At 53.5% G+C, this 19,542-nt stretch overlaps 1 protein-coding gene across 4 annotated transcripts in view; it reads right to left on the reverse strand.

Annotated features, from left to right (window-relative positions):
- The window catches only part of BCAN (brevican), a 53,676-nt gene that overhangs the window by 23,707 nt on the left and 10,427 nt on the right, over window positions 1–19,542 (reverse strand). For all 4 annotated transcript variants that reach the window (XM_044992100.1, XM_044992099.1, XM_044992098.1 and 1 more), the window contains 5 exons: window positions 9,508–9,594; window positions 5,012–5,404; window positions 2,365–2,539; window positions 1,259–1,386; window positions 185–478 (listed from right to left, as the gene is read on the reverse strand). In XM_044992100.1, coding sequence (XP_044848035.1) covers window positions 185–478; window positions 1,259–1,386; window positions 2,365–2,539; window positions 5,012–5,404; window positions 9,508–9,586 — 1,069 coding nt within the window. In that variant the 5' untranslated portion in view covers window positions 9,587–9,594. The remainder of the gene's footprint in view (window positions 1–184; window positions 479–1,258; window positions 1,387–2,364; window positions 2,540–5,011; window positions 5,405–9,507; window positions 9,595–19,542) is intronic.

Raw genomic sequence — 19,542 nt, forward strand, 5'->3', positions numbered from 1 at the left:
GGCTGCAAGCTCAGGGAGAAGGAGCTCGGCAAGGGTTAAAATGAGACCGTATCAATGCAGTGACCGAGGCCTAACGCTGGCCCCTCAGCATGGGGAAGCATTTCACCCGAGGGTGCATCAACATGGGCTCCTGGCGGCAGCCGGCAGGCAAATCTGTCTGCGACCCCGGAGCCGGGTCCTTTACCTCGAAAGCAGTACACATCGTATCTGCTCTGGGCATCGGGGAATCCAGTCTGGTTCCGGAACTGGAAGACGGTTTTGACTCCCGGCTGGCTCCCGCCGCACCGTTCCCGCGGGGTGACGATGGGGTAGCGGACGCTGCCGTCGGCCAGCCAGCCTGAGCTGCACTGGTCCAGCCCTTCGTTCCAGGCGGCGTACAGCTGGCCCGGTGTCGCTATCTCCTCTCCCAGCGCCTCGCAGTGAGCCTTGGCCTCCTCCAGGGTGAATTTGTCTGGGGCGGTCCTCAGAAAGAGTTCTCCTGCCAACGCAGATGGAGAGGGGAGGAATCAGAGTCACAAGGGTCTCGGCCAGTCCAGGAGAGAGGGCTCTTTCAGCCTCCCTCCCACCCTTTCTTACTGCTTCCTACGGCTGCATGACCCACCCCACCCTTCTAATTACAGTATCGAACAAACTCCACTAGCTACCATCGATCTCCAAGCACTATCTAAGACAGGGGTGGGAAAACTATGTCCCGCGGGCCGCACCATGCGGTTCGGCCCCGCTCCGGTCCCCCTCTGGCCAGGGCACTGGGTCAGGGCCGCACCACACGGCTCCCGGAAGCCACGGCATGGCCCCCTCAGGCGCTCCAATGAGAGCTGCAGGGGCGGTGCCTGCAGATGGGGCAGTGTGCAGAGCTGACTGGCCGTGCCTCCGTGTAGGAGCCGGAGAAGGGACATACCACTGCTTCCAGGAGCCACTTGAGGTAAGCGTCGCTTGGAGCCTGCATCCCCTGAGCCTCTCCCCACACCCCAACCCTCTGCCCCAGCCTCGATCCCCCTCCCACTCTCTAAACTCCTCAATCCCAGCCCGGAGCACCCTCCTGCACCCCAAACCTCTCATCCCCACCCCCACCCCAGAGCCCGCACCCCCAGCCGGAACCTGCACCCCTTCCCGCACCAGGGCCGAATCCAAGCCATGTGGGTAGTTTGTTCCTCTGTTGCCCTTTATGGGGTTTACTGGACAGGAAACTGGACTGGATTGTTCCAGCATGGGCCATGAAGGCAGCTAAGGACACAATGCACTTGGGCGTCATAATTACCGTGCAGATCTTCAACGTAACAGTAGACATCGTACATGTCTTCTGGGTCCACGACGCCATAGTTACGGACCCCCGGCAACCCATCCATGTCTCCATAACAGCCCTCTCGAGGGGTGTGGATTGGGTACCTGGAATGAGGAAACACAAGTATTGATTTTCCACAGAGAGAAAAGGACGGCTGGAGCCAGCCGGTCAGGTGCTGCTGCTAAACCCGTGGCTGGCTCCCAGCAGAGGGCTTAGGTGACTCTGGCAAAGTAGCCCTACCCCAAGTGGCCACTGATTTTTGGGACACCCCCTTTGAGACCACCCTAGGGGCTTGATTTCCAGAAGCACTTGCAGCTCCAGCTGACGTTGTGGGGAGCCAGCACTTTGTAAAAATCCAAGGTGAGACAACCCAAACCCCCGCATTCAAAGTCAGTGGCCACATCTGGAAATCTTAGCCCATGTAGGGCCCGTTGATTAGGTGACCAGCAACTCTGCTCTGAAGTTCACTGAAATCAATGGGAGCCTTTCCTTTGACAACCATGGGGTTTCAATCAGGCTCCTAGAGCAGTGGTTGTCAACGTTTCCTTTTCCAGGAGTCTCCTCCAAGCCAACCAGATGTCCCATTTAGCTACGTGGGAAGCGCAAGGTGGTCATGACCGCCTGGTGCTTGCTTGCAATCTCCAGGTTAAGGAGATTGCAAACTGTGCCCAAAAGCTACTGTTTGCAATCTCCTTTGGAATTGTTGCAGGTGGAAAATTTCAGCCTGCTCTAATCAGTGTTTAATTTGGAGCAAAGTTCACAGAAGCCATGTACAGTGTCTTAGACAGCAAGTTCTTTGGTGTGTGGGCCATCTTTTCGTTATGGGCGTGTGCAGTGCCTAGCACAATGGGGTCCCAGTCCAGTACTGGGGTCTCAAGGCACTGTTGTAATACAGATCATCATCACTATGCAATGGCATAGGAAGAATTCCATTTTGGTATTGGGGAAGTGGATTGCCCCGTATTGGAACTCATCATTATTCATCGCCTTAATATCCAGTGGCGGTGAGTTCCACAGGTGAACAATGTGGGTCATGTGAGTTCCGCATCCTCCTGAATCTAGCCTTTGTGTGAGTTGCCCACCTGACTGTCTGGTCCGCGATCCAGCCCGCGTCGCATTGCTCGTAGCCGCTGAAATAGGCGGCGTACAGCTGTTCGGGGGTGGCGATCTGTGCCCCTATCCTGGTGCAGGCCTCCCGAGCCTTGGCAAAGGTGTAGGCGTAGCGCATGGAGCCCTCCCGATAAAGGAACACCACCCCTAGAGGACAGAGTGTGAAACAGCATCTAAATGTCTGTGCAAACGCAGGTCTGACGGGCCATTAAGCCAGGGGTACTGAGGAGGTGCAGTATGGTATACGCGCCATCAGCCAGCTATGACACTGTCTCAATACATAATGGGGTCACCAGGGATGGCGTTAGACGTGCTGGGGCATGGGGCCGAAGCTCGAGCCCCACCACCCAGGGCGGAAGCCAAAGCCTGAGACCCAGCGCCCGGGGCTGAAGCCTGACCCCAAGGGCGTCAGCCCTGGGTGACTGGGCTCAGGCGTTTAGTTTCGGCCCCCCTGCCCGCAGCGGTGGAGCTCGGGTGGGGTCAGGCTTCGTGTAGTAGTTTTTTGTTGTCAGAAGGGAGGTCGTGGTGCAATGAAGTTTGAGAACCCCTGGCCTCGGCCCTGTACGCCCTGAGTCCGAGCCCCCGTGGTCCATTCGCTTGCTGCGTGCATCGGTAGCCTGCTATGACCCACCATAGGATCTTACGCAAAATCTTAAGGCCAGAAAGGACCGTTTTGATCATCTGGTCTGGTCTTCTGCATAACACAGGCCTGAGAACTTCGTCCTGTGATGCCGGAACTTCTTGTTGAACGAGAGTGCGGCTTTTAGCCAGTCTTGATTTAAAGACTTCAGGTGACGGACAGCCCACCTCCCCGGAGGTCAGTTGTTCCCGGGGCTGATTGCTCCTCGCTGTTCAACATTTGCACCTTATTTCTAGCCTGAATCCCTTCATTTTCCAGCGGTTGGGTCATGACTGTTCTGAAAACACGACCATCCACTCGGTGTGGGATGGGGGTTAGAGCAAAGAAGCCAGAGGAGGGGGGTTCTATGTCCAGTTCTGCCCACCGACTTCCTTTGTGGCCTCGGCCACGTCATTTCCTGTCTTTACGTGCCTCCGTTTCCCTGTCTGTCAAATGGAGATGAAAATACCCATCTTTAGGAAGTCTCAGGCTACGTCTTCACTACCCGCCGTATCGGCGGGTAGCGATCGATTTTTCAGGGATCGATATATCGCGTCTCATCTAGACGCGATATATCGATCCCCGAACGCGCTCCTATCGATTCCGGAACTCCACCACCGCGAACGGCGGTGGTGGAGTCGACATGGAGAGCCCCGGACATCGATCCCGCGCCGTGAGGACGGGTAAGTGATCGATATAAGATGCTTCGACTTCAGCTACGTTATTCACGTAGCTGAAGTTGCGTATCTTATATCGATTTTCCCCCTTAGTGTAGACCAGCCCTGAGATATATACATGCTGTATAAGTGCTAACTCCTAGACAGAGTTTTGCCCTTTTGTGCAATGATCATGATGTAAACTAGCACTCTGTTTCCCTCTGAGCTGGACAAGAATCATTAGTGGCCCATCCCCCCCTTACAGATAGGGAAACTGAGGCACGACGAAGGGACATGGTTTGTTCTGGGTCACACAGCAAGTTAGTAACAGAACGCAAGAGTCCTGACTCCTGCTTCTAAGCTTTAACCACAAGACCGTGCTTTCCCGCCACTGAAGAGCCACAGCTAAACTGCAGAGGGAAATCATCCTTTAAACCAGGCGGCCCATCACTCCGGTGTGAATTGCATGCCTGGCAATGTCGAGCGAGGAATCAGAGCAGCCGGAAATTTTTCTAACATGAATGGGAGAACTTGGGCTTCTTGCCGGGTTTGAAGAAAGGCAGAAAACAATGAGCAGGGATAGGGAGGCTGGAGAGGAGAGGGTGAGTTGCCAGCTGGACTTTTGCAAGGGTGTGGGGGTAGAAATGGGGAATCTTATGAGATTAACACTTAAACATTAGAAGAGTGCAAAATGAATTGAAACTGGGAGGAATAGCCTCCAGCGTGCATTAAGGAAATTGTTTGGTTTTGCCAGGGAAATCGATCACAGTGGAAATAAATAGCAACCTCTCCGCAGTCCTGGCAATAAATAAAAGCTTTCATCTAATGATCAGCGTGAGCCGTCAGCGGTTATTGAACGCTGGACCTTCTGCAAGCGCTAGCTGTCAGTGCTGTGGTGAACAAAAAGAGCAACTCCAAGAAGTGATTGCTGTAGTAGGCTGTTATCCTTTAGGAGATCAGCCGCTAGAGGACGACAGGGTACACCCTGTGTTAGTGGCGGGGAATAACAAGATGTAGTAATACAATATATTAATGCTATTATAGCATTAGCCAGTAGAGACGGGCCTTTTAGCTCGTGCGCTTACAGCCTGACGTCGCCAGTTCAATCCCCGCCACTGACCGTTCCCCAGGGGTGTGGCATGACACCTCCAGCCCTGAGTTAAAAGACCCAAGGCTGTCAGCTTCTGTACTGGCCCAGCCACCGATAGAGGGAGCCAGCCCCACGCAGTGGGTGTGGCTTATACACGCAGTCAGACCATGACGATCCCTCTGGGGCTTGTGCCAGCCCTGACTCCCATCCCACCCCCATCCCCGTGACAGAGGTTAGGGTTAGGGGGCTGTTACCTTTGACCTTCACCTCCAGCTGGTCGTGCCCATCCTCGATGCCGTGTTGCACGTTGCAGCGGTAGATCCCGGAGTCGTTGGACCGGAGCTCGGTCAGCACCAAGGTGGCGTCGGTGGGCGAGGCCGCGTTGAAGGGCAAGGAGACGCGGTTGCAGTAGCCTTTGCTCACCTTCACCTTCTGCCCCCGGGCCACCAGGATCTCGGCCTCCTTCCCCTCAGAGATGAAGGTCCATTTGATCCGGGGCGCCCCCAGCACCGCCCGGCGCCCCCCTGCAGTAGTGGTGGCCAGGGGATGCAGGTAGGTGACGTGGCAGGGAATGGTGAGGGTGCCCGACAGCACTGCCTGGACAGGCGGGTGTTTGGCGATGGAGACTCTCAGAGCCTTGAGGTCATCTGCCAGGGAGAGGGAGGAAACAAAAAGTCAGCAGTCGCTCAGGAGAAGCCCCATTAACTTTGTGCAGTATAGGGTCCATGACACACAGTTGAGCAGTAATTATTCCATCCATCAGAGGTCATGGGTAACATACATGCACGTGGACACAAACACACTTACGCCACCCAGTGCATGGCATTTTCAGTCCGTTTGTCCATTAATTGCTGCTTTGCTGTCTTTTCTCCCTGTCTGATCCCTCAGTCATTTTAACTGCTTGTGATTCCCTCTCCGGACCTGGATTTCAGTGTGACATCTGTCTGCTTGGACCTTGCTCCATTTAAAGTCACATTGACAACAGGGCTGAGCCCAGAACCTTGATCGGAACGCCCCGTGTGTATGCGGGGTGCTGGGTTAGCTCCCAGGTAGGGTTAAACTAGCAATGAAAATATGGAGTCAGGTTAGCAGCTCCAAGTTCAACCCCAGGTTCCCTTATATTATTATTTGTGTTACCTTAGCGCATAGTCATTGACCAGGACGCCATGTGCTCGGAGCTGTACAAACCTACGTTGGGAGCTGAGTAGTTGTGTTTCCGCTGCTGTTTTAACCCGAGTTAACTAACCCACATTAAGACCATGCCTCGTAGAGGCTGCAGGGTAGAGGTATCCGTAGAGACCTAACTAAAACATGCCCAGGGACAGCTCAGGAAACCTCCCTCTGGGGCAAATTCCCCCACAGACTTCAGGCGTGGGTCTGGCACCCCTCCCGCCAGGACTCCTGCTTTATTCAATGCCAGGGCTCACTCAGCCAGCCGCTAGGCGGTGCTTCTTGTTCACAGCATGGCCCCAGGCCTTAATTTAGCGAATGCTGCTCAGCCCCTGCTCTGAAGACAGAAGGGCTAATTGCCTTGTGCTGGCAGGTACAGAGCTCAGGCTGTGGCAGCCAGGAAGGGGTTAATAGATGGTCCCATTACCTCCCCAGCTGGTACTCACTGGCCTGTTAACCACAGCTGCCGGTGGGGGGAAGGCTGCAGCTCTGGCAGGGGAGCCTGGGTGCCAGAGACACTGGTGTCGCTCTGAGAACGCTCCTCAGCAACAGAGGAAATTGCACAAAGCCCCGAAGTGCCAAGGAAAGAAAGATTTGGAGAATGCAGCACTGGGGGAGAGACGCCTGCAGACAAGCCAAGGTAGGACGCAGTCCAGGTGAGGGATTGTAAGAAATGACAGACCCCAGCTGCTTACTACAAGGGCTGTGGGCTGGCACCCTGGGGGGGGGTCCCTTATTACCCTTCCCCACACATATACCCACTTGTAGGATGGGCTGTGTAAAGCTTTGGCACTAAGTGGGGAGAGAGAGAGCTCAGTGTTTTGAGCACTGGCCTGCTAAACCCAGGGTTGTCAGTTCAATCCCTGAGGGGGGCCCCTTAGGGATCTGGGTCGCACGTGGTCCTGCTAGTGAAGGCAGGGGGCTGGACTCAATGGCCTCTCAGGGTCCCTTCCAGCTCTATGAGGTAGGTATAGGATCAGTATCCAGACTGAAGACCCGGTATAAGACATTGGACCACAGGGTTTGTATCTGGACTCTCCTGTTCACCTGGATTGGGGTTTGGCCGGCTGGGGGACTGGGTGGCAAGATGGAACAGACCCCACCCGCGCCAAGTGACTGGGAGGTGACGGAGACAGAGGAGCTGTGCCCAGCGCAGAGGTGGCCTGCCAAGCCCTGAAGGAACCTGTGACATTCCTCAGGGTTTTTTCCCTGGTGCCCCATCGCTGTGGTATCAGGGCACTTGGCTCAATGACTTTATTTTCACAAGACCCCCATGTGGAGGCAGGGTGCGATTATCCCCCATTTTACAGAGGGGGAACTGAGGCGCACAGAGATGAAGCTCAGCAGCAGCTGCTGCTAATGTTGGGTGCCCGATTTGAGGCACCTGGTGTTTTGTTTTTCATGTGACCTAGCATTGTGTAGCACTTCATAGGCTCAAGACTAGCTCCCACTGACGCCCGCTGTGGCTGTGAGCACCCGGCACTTCTGCCAGTCGCAACCTAGGGCCTTGAGTCAGGCATCCAGAAAATGAGGAACACCAACTAGCGACCTTTGGTTGAAGCCAGCTTTGCACCACCAGGGGTCCTACAGACCCCCGATACATCCCCAGAGCACCCTCTATCCCTCTATCGAGGCAGGGGCCCTGGGATGGAGGGAATCATAGAATATCAGGGTTGGAAGGGACCTCAGGAGGTATCTAGTCCAACCCCCTGCTCAAAGCAGGACCAACCCCAACTAAATCATTCCAGCCAGGGCTTTGTCAAGCCTGACCTTAAAAGCCTCTAAGGAAGGAGATTCCACCACCTCCCTGGATAACCCATTCCAGTGCTTCACCGCCCTCCTAGTGAAAAAGTTTTTCCTAATATCCAACCTAGACCTCCCCCACTGCAACTTGAGCCCATTGCTCCTTGTTCTGTCATATATGTACTGATATATGACAATGGAGTATATGATCATGTCATTAAAGATTGTCTCATAATGAAGATGACCAAGGGGGAGAGTTTCTGGCATTTCCTAACTCTTGAGGGCTTGACTTTGCAAGCTCAGCGTGGGCCCAGCAGGCAGGTCTTTGAGAGCACAAGGTTGCCTGCTCTCAGTTCAGGGGGCCTGCCCCCCCTGTGGCAGCCCAGTGCTGTAACAGCAGGAAAATTCCTGCTTAGCCCCAGGCTCTCGCTCAGCGCAGGCAGAATCTTCAGGGAATTTAATGCTAAAATCGAAGACCAGCTACGAAAGGGGATTGCAGGGCATCCCGCTAGAGAGGAGCGGGGGATTCCAGCGGATCGCTAACCGAATGAGCGGACAATGAGACAGAGTCCTGGAAAAGGCAAATATCATTTTAGGGGGTGTACGAACGGGTGTCGTCCGCAAGGCAGAGGCGGTACCTGTCCCGCTCAGCGGGCATATTGTGTGTGCTTAGGAAGGATGTGGACAGAGTCCAGAGGAGAGCAGCCCAAGTGATCAAAGGTTTAGAAAGCCCAGGAGGAAAGACTGAAGAAAGCCCTGGGCACGTTTAGTCTTGAGAAAAGCAGACTGGGAAACAGGGCGGATACGTCGTCAGATAAATGAAGGGCTGTTAGAAAGAGGAGAGGGATCAGTTGTTCTCTGGGTCCACGGGGGCCCGGGCCAGAAGTAAGGGGCTTAATCTGTAGCAAGGGAGATTTAGGGGAGATGTTAGGAAGAACTTTCGAACTCTCGGGCAGGTAAGCGCTGGGCAGGCTTGTGGGATCTCCCCTCACTGGAGGTTTTTAACAACAGCTTGGGCAAAGCCCTGTCAGAGCTGGTCTGGGCTTACTTGGTCCTGCCTCAGCGCAGGGGGCTGGCCTTGGTGACCTCTTGAGGTCCCTTCCAGACCATCTTTTCTACGTCTCTGTGGCACGTGCAAACTTCCCCTCCTCGCCCACCAAAGACTTGGTCCAATTTGAGTGGATTTTCACAGGGGCTGCAAAAGGCCGTTCCCGGATACAGAGGCCGCCCCCCCCCTTACCAAATTTCAAGTCCCTGCTCCAAAGCGGGGGGGGCAAAGGGGGTGTTAAAGCCTGTCAAAGAAAGGTCACCTGACTTCTGTAAGATGGGCCAAAGAACGTCTCTATTCCTGGCCTTGCTTTCAGAACTGGTTGATCTATTTCATCAAAAATCCCTCCCTCCCGCCACCCCACCCTACCCCCAAAAAATTCAGCCTAAGACAAACACCTGGCATGGAAAATTTGCAGCCCAGGTGGTTTAAGTTTGGCAAAGTTAAAGGCAACTGAAAACAGGGTCTTATAATGGAAAGTGTTGGGCAACCTTAATAAGAGGCAGTACTACAGCATTACGATAAGAGATCAGGGAGCCCAAGCCAGGATCAGGGCTTCATTCTGCACGTGCCCATAGCAGGAGCCAGTCCCTGCCTTGGACCCAGCTAGACAAGACAGACCCAGGAGAAGTTACTGGCCCAAGGTCAGAGGCAGAGCCGGGACTAGACCCCAGGTCTCTGGAGGGGCAGCCCAGTGCCCTAATGCACTCGACTCAGCTTTGAATGGATCTTGGCCATAGCCATCGCACAAAGCTGCCTCTTGACCGGCTCGGAGGGTGTCCAACTTACCTGCACCGTCCTCAAAGATAAATGCGTCTGTAAAAGCAAGGCGGGCGAATACCCAGAGCAGCAGCAGCATGTCCGTCATCGCTCCACCTGGGCGGGAGGAAATATACAGGATGAGCAACCCCCTTCGTTTTCAGTTTAAACCAATTTGTACCGAAAAATTCCCGGGTTTTGCAACAAGTAGTAGTCCATTTTTTTTTCTGATTTTTTCACCCTACTTTTGTATAATTCAAATATGTAAAAAATAACTTGTTTTATTAGGAAAATACAATACATTGCGTGAGATATCTGTATTCTGGTCATACACTAGTCCGTGTGGATATGCAAAGCTCCCTGTTTCTGAAGTAGGGGTGTACGTATTTAGTCTAGAAGCTACACACACTAAACACAGGCACGCACACGAGCTCTGAGGTGCGGGCGCCTCTGAACGAACTGATGACGCTCACGCTCAGCACGTGCACATTTCAAGCTGTCAGCAGAGAACGGTTTAAAGAGCTGACGCGCTAAAATGGGAAGAAAACAAAACTCTGTATCGGAATACGTTTCAGAACACAAGGAGGTATCCGAAAGTTTAAAAAACAAAAAAAAAAGATGAAGTTGAATGTAGGCAAATGGTGTGGCCCGATTATTACATGTCAATATTTATAGGCTAAGAGTTCTGAGTCTACAACAGTAAACTCTTTATTCAGATGAAAAGTTTTATTTGGGGATTAGAGAGAGAGCGTTTTCTTAAACTCAGCGGTGGCCTTGTGTTCTGAGTTCTGTGTTCGTTCTGCAACAATCCACATCGATGTACGGAATTCAAAGCATTAATCTGCTGAATACTTTTCCCCGCCGTCTTTCCACCCAACAAAATAAACCCTGATATTTACCCAGAAAAATTATTAATCGTTTTTTGCACTGATTTTCGCCTGTTTTTATTGTGGTGGTAATAAACACTGATAAATTCCCAGGGGGAAATTAAATAAGCTAAAAACTGAAGCTGAAGAGCCATAAAGATGAGTTAAAGCCGTGCAGTGGGGTTAAAGAAAACCCAACCCTTCCACTCCCCCTATTCGAAAAACCCCAAGGGACCTGAAAAGATTTGCTTTAACCCATGACGAGGGTTTAGTGCCAGCGGCGCAGGACAAAGGAGCGAGCGAGATTGTGGATGCAATGTGCGCGAGAGACAATACCAGCCACAAGGACAGGGAAAGATGGATAGATTGAGGAGAGGTTAACTAGATATAGAGATAAGGGTCTATCTATGGACAGAGACCAGCGTAGGTAGGAAAATCAGGCTGGCTAGAGACAGATGAAGGGGAGGAGAGAGAGAAAGATGGCTAGTTAGATCCCATCTTGACACTTCCCCTGCCCTCACTGATAGATCTTATGGCTGGAAAGAGATGCAGAGAGAGATTTCTACCCCTCATTCGCATATCCAAACGCCCCTCCCTCCTTGCTTGTGGCAGTAACTTGCATCCCATCACACCAACTAACAGCGCCCAGCGCTTCCGGAGAGGAGTCACAATCAGTCTCTGTATTTTTTTCGTACCGTGCGATAGCTGCCGAGGGGTAACCGCAGCGTCTCTGCAAATCACCCGCGGTGGGGAGAAATGTCGCCCCTGAAAGAAACCCAGGGTTGGTCGGGTTTTTCTTTCTCTCTGCTTGTGTGAGATTGTTCTGCAGAACTGAGGCTGTTCAGTTCGGTTGCCTTCCTTCCATGTCTGTCTAAAGAGTTTCAGAGCAGCTAAGAAACTCATTGCTCAGGGTTGTAGTTACAAACGGCCTCCTTTGCTACCCAGCCCTGATTCATTCCCAGAGAACCGGCCTTCTCTGAATGAAGCAAGGGTCTTGTAGGGGAAAAAATGGGTTCTAATTTGCACCAAGAACCTCTTTACCCAACTCTGGCAGAGCAGAGAGGCCCAAGAGGACATCAGTTGGAGTTTAGGGGTCCGGGGGGTAAATGAGAATCTGGGTCTGTTGGCATGATCCAAATCTTAAGGGAGAAATTCTTATCCCCGCATAAAACTGGCGATGCTGCCGTAAAACTGGCATTGGCGCTTGCCAAGTTCTGAAACTGTCCCGAAGCTGGTGGGCACGGCGGGGCGGGGGGGGGCATTTGGATTCAGGGATTTGGTTCTGTCCCAAGTCTCATGCACCCCTGCCCCGGGATGCCTGGCCTTTGGCGACAACCGGAAAGCTCCCGGCTTCATGGGACACTGAAGAAAAGCCCTAATGTAGTGAGACCGGGGCGGCCGGGCGTTAATTTGGGCGGTGGCGTGGTTACGAACCCGAGATGCGTGTTAATAATGTGTGTTTTGCAAGGTCTTGTTTGCCCCAGACGGTCTACTGGAATCCCCGGGGCGGGTGCTGGGGCGGGAGAGGTCATTGATTAGTTAGAGGAGCCGCAAACGGATTTCTTGGTGATGTGGGAGGCCCAAGATGGCCTTTCTTTGAAATTCTGCTCACGCCGGAGGTTCGCTGCTGACAGGCTGTGAATGCCGAGCGCTGACCAAAGAGCTTATTATATCCCCGGCCTTTTCTCAATGCTGCTTGGCACAAAGAGACTTCCCCATCTCCCCCACTGCTCCCAATGAATAAATCTCTAAGAAGTTTTCCGAGGGCTGACGCTGGCTGTGCCGGGTGATTTTTCCCCGCTCTGCTGACCGCCAGTGTGAGTCTAGCTGCATCTCGCTCTGCAGCCAGCAGGGAGAGGGAGCCTGGTGCAGCGGTTAGAACACCAGCCTTGGATTCCATTCCCAGCTCGGCCGTGGACTCTCTTTGTGACCTTGCATAGGTTACTTAGTCTCCCCGAGGAAACTGAGGCACGCTGTGCAACGGGAATAACAGCCCTGGCCTACCTCATAGCACTGGTGTGAGGATAAATACACTGCAGATTGTGAGGTGCTCAGGGAAGTTTCTTAGAGGTGGGGCACATGTGGAAAGGCTAATCCGGGGCCACCTCTTCCCCTGCTGAACAATGTTGGGGGGGAGGGGTTTAAAGCCAGGCTACAGTGTCTTAGATCAGTGGAGAGTTCACATGGCTTCATCTTGGGAGTAGGAGTCACCTATTCTCTGGCTGTACAGCACCTAGCACTGTGACTGGGGCTCCTAGGGGTTACTGCAATACCGATTATTGTTAACAACCTTAACCATGCAGCCACGCCCTGCTATTGGTACCTGAGCTAGCCAGCTTAAAGCTACCTCAGGTACGTCTACACATGCTGCAGTTGCGCTTCCAACTGCAGTGTAGACGTCCCCTAAGAGCTGAAGGGAAGAGCCCCCCATGAAATCACCAACACTTCTACTTCTAGCATCCAGTCGGATACAAAGGAAGAAGTCCACCTTTGCCTGTGAAGTATATAGGGTGACCAGATGTCCCGATTTTAGGGGGACAGTCCCGATTGCTGGGTCTTTTTCTTATATAGGTTCCTACTACCCCCCACCCCTTGTCCCGATTTTTCACACTGGCTGTCTGGTCACCCTAGATTAGAAGTACATTGGCTTGTTATCCAGGGTATGATCTGTCACGCTTGCCCTGATGGGAGTTTAGCATCAGGGGATGCTTGCACCGTTTAAACACTTTAGGTCTTTAGACTCAGCAGTGACTCCCTTTCCCTTTCTAAAGCCGATCTGTTGGGTGGAACAAGGGCAGATGGCTGTAACTCAATGCGGTTTTATCATTTGAATTCGGTTGGAAGAGTTAGATTTTTATAGGCAAATGCCGGTAGATGTCGATTTCATTGTTCGTTCCCACGACAGCTCATGCTCCAAAACGTCTATAAGGTGCCACAGGACTCTGCTGCACACACGAACGGATGATACTGGAGGCTGCCTTTAAAGGTTGGGTTCCCCGGACAGGGACCGGGCCGTACACTGTGCGGCTCTCGTTAGGCAGAGGCGGTTGGGCCCAGACAGAACAAACCAGATTTCTTGTGAGCCCGGAGAAATCGCTGAGCACCACACGCCCCTCCCCAGCTTTCCTGCTTCTTTCCAAACTTAGCAGGGCTGGAGCCAAGTGGGGGCTTTTGTTGTTCTCTCCGGATCACTTGGAATTCAAGATCACAACTCGGGAGAGAGACGGAATAAAAATACAAAGCCCATGGCTCTGCAGCCATGGCTGGGATTCAACCCCAGCCGCCGGCCGCTCGTGGGATCAGTCCAATCCCACCAGGGCTGGTTTGCCTTTAGCCTGTGAAACTAGAAGGCCTTTGTTGATTTTTATTTTTTTCCGTTCCCCAGGCGCCATGGCAGCTTGAGTGATTTGCTCTCCAGACTGCTTCCACCCCAGAAAGGGAGTGACGAAAAGCACTGGTGCCGAGTTGAGGGGTTTTTTCCTTCTTTTTTCCCCTCTCTCCGCCACCCATCCTCACGTCAGGACCACAAGGGGTTTGGCCCCTTTCCCATCTCAAGTAGGTGGCAACGCCCTGGGCCACGTTAGTGTTGCGTCTTTTGCTTCTTATTGGCGTTGCCGATTCTGAGTCTCGCTAGAATCAGTGTTTTCCTTAAAGCCCCAGCTCCTGGTAGAACGTGATTATGGGAGAATCTCCGCTGGGTGTTTTGGAATAAGATCCTGGGGGTCAGATTTGCAAAGAGAACCTTGAAACGTGTGACCCCCCCATGCGTCCACCGGCCCGGCAAACGCAAGACGTCCCCAAATCAGCTTAAAAATCATGAGGATTTTTTTTTTAGATGCCTAAATCAGGAGGGTAGGCTCATGCCTCTTGAACACTTAGCGCTGGCCAGGCGGCTCTGCACGCAGGCGCGTTATCTAGGGTTGCCAGCATTGTATTTCAAATATAAGGGACTGTTTTCTTAACACCCCCGCCCTCCCCCAATTCCTGATATTATCGTTATGATTAAGAACAATACGAAGCAGCGCTCTCCTACACTTACCAGGGGCATTTCTTCCCGCATTTGGCAGCACTCGGCAATTCCTGATCTTGTTTTACAGAGATGGGGGGAAAAAATAAGGGACGTCTCTCGTAATAAGGGGCTGTTGGCAACCCTAAGCCATCCTCCCCGGGGCAAATCCCAGAGCGGTGTGGCCGCCTGGCAAACCGTGCACCACCGGGGGCACCACTAGAGGGCTTGGGAACTATTTCAAGCAGCGGTTCTCAACCTGCAGCCCAGCTGGGTGCTTAAAAAAAATTTCAAAATTTGCCGCTCTGGTCTGGCAGGGGACGGGGCTGGCTGAGGGGGACTTGGCGTTTTGCAGCCTGCGCCAGCGCTCCTGCTCATGGGGTTCCCGGTTGAGAATCACTGGCCTGGACGACCCTTGCGGCCCCTTCTAACGCTGGGAGTCTATGACTCTAAAGATAAGCTTTTGAGGTGCTGGGACACTGCGGGAATGGGGGACCCGATAACTGTCCTAGACGGATGCTTGTGCACCCCCTTGGCACTGGAGGATTGGACCCAGAGTTTCAGCCTTGGGGGCCCACCGCTCCCATCCCCAGGCAGTGATGGGGGGGTTCATGGGAACCCCCCGAGTCAGGAGCAATGCGCTGGGCTGGCTGTAGTAGCAGCCGCGTGGGGAGCTGGCTGGAGCAGCTGCGTCCCTGCTCCCAAGACCCCGCTCCCCCCGCCCCAGCGCTTCTAGCTGAGGCCGTGAGGAGATGCCAGGGCCTCAAGTCTGGCGGCTGCTTGGTCTGTCCTCAGCTTTGCCATCTCCTCTGAGACCCACATTTGCTCAGCCCCTCCCCTGCCCCCCAAGCCAGCTCCCCCTTCCCAGCAGCTTGTCTCCTTGTTGGAGGGTCACCTGCTCTGATCCCCATTCAAGGCCTTCTCATCCGCTCCCCCAGCCCACCACTCCATGTGATGATTAGTCATCTCCGATCACAAGGTGCATTGTCAGCCGGCAGGAGGCAAAGGAGATGCACAGAGAGGTGGCTTTTTTGGCTGCAGGATGAGTCAGCAGCACATCCTTGGCCCTGGCACGGTTCCCAGGAGCAAGGGAAGAGAAGAAATCCTTCCTATAAAGACCTGCTTTTGATGTGCATCTCCAAGCAGGCCTGTGCTTGCACACATCTGCACCTGCGTGCACACATGCCCCACATGCACGTGCAAAACCATGCATGCGTGTACACTCTCCACACTTGCACACAGGCATGCTCCCTGCACACGCAGACACACGGCTATTCTCCCCCGGGCTTGTGCCCTCATATAAACACATGCAATGGCATGCATCTGCTTTCCTGCACACCACCAATGCTCACACGCTCGCTACACGCATCCACACGCATGCAATCCCATGTTCATATGCTTGCCCGAATGTGCTTTCCCAGGACAGCTGTTCAGAACGCTCTTGCAAAGGAAAAGCGCCGATCTGCTTTGCAACGACCAGCCCGTAATTTCCACGCAGCCCGCGGACAGCTCCCATGGTATTTTCCAAGCACATCTCCCACCTTCTCTCTACCTGCCGCCTTCAAATTCCAACCGCCCCGTGCAAAGGGTGGGGGGGGGCTTTTTATTTTTTTTATACAAAGCCACCCTCCAGAGCTGGCAAGAGACGACTCCCTGGCCTCACGCCTCTCCCAAGAACAGGCAGTAAAATACCGTTTTTAAAACCAACTCCTAGGGACCGAGTGGCTAGGCAGCAGTTCTGCAGAAAAGGATCTAGAGGTTACAGTGGACGAGAAGCTGGATATGAGTCAGCAGTGAGCCCTTGTTGCCAAGAAGGCTAATGGCATTTTGGGCTGTACAAGTAGGGGCATTGCCAGCAGATCAAGGGGCGTGATCATTCCCCTCTATTTGGCATTGGTGAGGCCTCATCTGGAGTCCTGTGTCCAGTTTTGGGCCCCACACTACAAGAAGAATGTGGAAAAATTGGAAAGAGTCCAGCGGAGGGCAACAAAAATGATTAGGGGGCTGGAGCACATGACTTATGAGGAGATGCTGAGGGAACTGGGATTGTTTAGCAGAAGAGAAGAATGAGGGGGGATTTGATAGCTGCTTTCAACTACCTGAAGGGGGGTTCCAAAGAGGATGGATCTAGACTGTTCTCAGTGGTACCCGGTGATAGAACAAGGAGCAATGGTCTCAAGTTGCAGTGGGGGAGGTTTAGGTTGGATAGTAGGAAAACTATTTCACTAGGAGGGTGGTGAAGCTCTGCAATGGGTTCCCTAGGGAGGTGGTGGAATCTCCTTCCTTAGATGTTTTTAAGGCCCGGCTTGACAAAGCCCTGGCTGGGATGATTTAGTTGGGAATTGGTCCTGCTTTGAGCAGGGGGTTGGACTAGATGCCTCCTGAGGTCCCTTCCAGCCCAGATATTCTATGATCCTTTCGACAGGAAAAATCAAAACGATCCATTCCGGCCTCATCAAGACGCTTTCGTATTTAAATTTTGTTTTTGCGGCGATTCCAGATCTTCAGAGACCGCATATGGCTTGGCCTTGGCAAGACGTCGTGCTCACAAAGGCACGTGGCCTCCAAGAGCGTGCGCTCCCTGCCCCCAGCCCCTGGTCATCCCCCGGTCGTGCCCACGGAGTCAGGCTCCTCGCTCGGGGAACGGGCTGCTCCGCCCAGGGTCTGCGAGAGCAATGGAGCGCAGCCGCCACTCCAGAGGGTCGCAGAGCAGGGCTGATAGTTCGGGTGCAATGAGCTGGAGCCAGGGGGGGACTTTGGGGAAGAGGAATGAATCCGAGGAGGGTGCGGGGAGCGGGCCCTCGGATGAGTTTTCCATTCCAAAATGGAGTCGGGCAGGTAGTGGTGGTCCAGTGGTTAGCACCCCGGCGATGTTGGGCAAGTCCCATTCCTTCTCTGCCTCAGTTTCCCCTCCCATCCTCTGTCTGTTTGCTTGAAAGCCCTTCAGGGCAGCAGCTGTCTTGTGCTCATGTACAGCTCCTGGCACAATGGAGTCCCGATCTCAGTCGGGGGCTCCTAGGTGCTATCGTATTGCAGATCCTACCAGAGTCCAGATTTCCTGGGGATTTGTGAGATCTCCGGCCTGGAAAGGGTCCATTTGCTAGGGAGGGCAGGCTGCTGTCAGCATCCTGGGCTCGCCTTCCCCCTCAGCTGGCTCTCACGCGGGCTGAGTCAGCGCGGCTGGGAGCGCTGGGTGAAGGGCAGAGCGTCAGCGTGGCAGAGGGCTGTGCGGAGAGCCAAGGAAGGGGGGGAGGTCAGAACACAGTCTGCATACACATACACATACATGTATATACCTACGGACATACAGGGGCACACACAGATACCTATGGACACGGAGATGCACACGTATACAGACACATGTACACACAGGGTAAGATCCAGGAGACCTGGGTTCGAATCCTGGCTCTGCCACTGGCCTGCTGGATGACCTCGGGCACGTCATGTCGTCGCCTTGTGCCTCAGTTTCCCCGTCTGTACAGTGGGGGTAATGAGACTGACCTCCTTTGTAAAGCGCTTTGAGATCTACAAGTGAGACATGCTCTAGAAGAGCTAGGGATGACGATTATTACTGTACAGGTGTCCTGCTATGCCAGGCTTCTGCCCCCCCAGCCAGTACGTTAGACCTCGTTCCAGAAATCTGTGAGCGGTTTTTCTTTTCTTTTTCTTTTTGCATTGATCCTTTAGTTGAGGGGTCCCTTCTCTTTCCTCCCCGCCCCCCGGCGCGCCACATCCCAGCTCCTCCGCCTACCTCCCGGCGCTTAGGACTTTCCAGGAGGGATGGGGGAGGAGCGGGTAGGCGGCACGCTCAGGGAAGGAGGCGGAGTTGGGACAGGGATTTGGGGAAGGGGTTGGAATGGGGGCGGGGAAGGGGTGGGAAGAGGCGGGGCCTCATGGAAGGGGTGGCGTGTGGGGGCTCCGGGGGGTGGTTTTTGCATCTTTGTATGAAAAGGTGTCAGGGACGCGGCCCTTGGGCCAATGTCCTAGTCCACATGGGGCCCTCGTGGTGGTTTGAGTTGGGGATCCCTGCCTGAGTTCAAGAGCTAGGAGCATTTTGAAAAACCCACTAGCCCTGGCTTCCCCTCCCAAGACCCCTGGCGCACGACCCACTCACGGCAGAAATGGGCCGTCTCCCTGCCAGGGGAAATGCCTATTAAAACCATCTCCCACATCAGTCCATGAATATGCATTTAGCATCTTCCAAGGACTTGCGAGGACCTCCCCACAGGACCCCGGGGAGCTGAGGGAGTATTAGCTCCATTTTGCAGATGAGGAAACTGAGGCACAGAAGGGAATGTGACTTACCGGTGGTCACAGAGGGACCAAACCAGGAATAGAACCCAGGAGTCCAGGAGCCCTGTGCTAACCTCAGGCAGAGAGAAACAGGAGTTTGTTGTATTAACTCAATAAGATGAGGGTCATTTGGTGCAGGGCAGAGCTCTTCTCACACGTGTTTTTAGGAGAAGGGAGCTTGGGGCATGCTGGGATAAAAGCAGCGAATGCATCAGACCAGCAGCAACATAGGAAGCTTGAGGTCACAACAGTTGTCACCGTCGGGTCTCACAAGCCTCTGGGTGCTGGGCAGAGCGATCTGCAAACAGAGATTGCTGAAATGCAGCCACCTCTGGGATGGGTCACTGTGGCCTCATATAACAGCACCAACGAAACCATTTAAGGTAGGAAGTGAAGAAGGAAACCACATCCCATTAAAGCCCCTGGCGACATTTAAGCAGGAAGAACATAATTACCCAGACTGGAACTTGGCCAGATATCCAGACTCTTGTTTAAAAATATATTAAAGCGCTTCCCCTGCCTGTCTCCCTTGGGAATGAAAAAGTGCAGCTTACCCCCTGCAGCGTGTGGTACTTGGTATCAGCCAAGCAGCTCAGGAGAGCCCTCAAACTAGACTCCGATCTTCTTGCTTTTACTCGTCTGAAAGCATTTTACAAATTCTCATTTGACAGTGGGGGAAACTGAGGCACAACGAGTGGTGTTGCTGGGGACGTGAGTTGCCCATGCTCACACAGTAGCGGAGGTAGGATAGAATCCTGACCCCCGGTCTGCTCTAACCACTAGACCACATTCTCCTCCCACAGCTGGGAAGAGAACCTAGGAGTCCTGTACATTAAATACATCTTTTACTATAGGAATTCCAGCCCCCGTGTCCAATAGAAAATCTGCAAGCCCATCCCT

Source organism: Mauremys mutica, chromosome 17 (assembly GCF_020497125.1).
Source record: "Mauremys mutica isolate MM-2020 ecotype Southern chromosome 17, ASM2049712v1, whole genome shotgun sequence".
NCBI classification, from domain to species: domain Eukaryota; kingdom Metazoa; phylum Chordata; order Testudines; family Geoemydidae; genus Mauremys; species Mauremys mutica.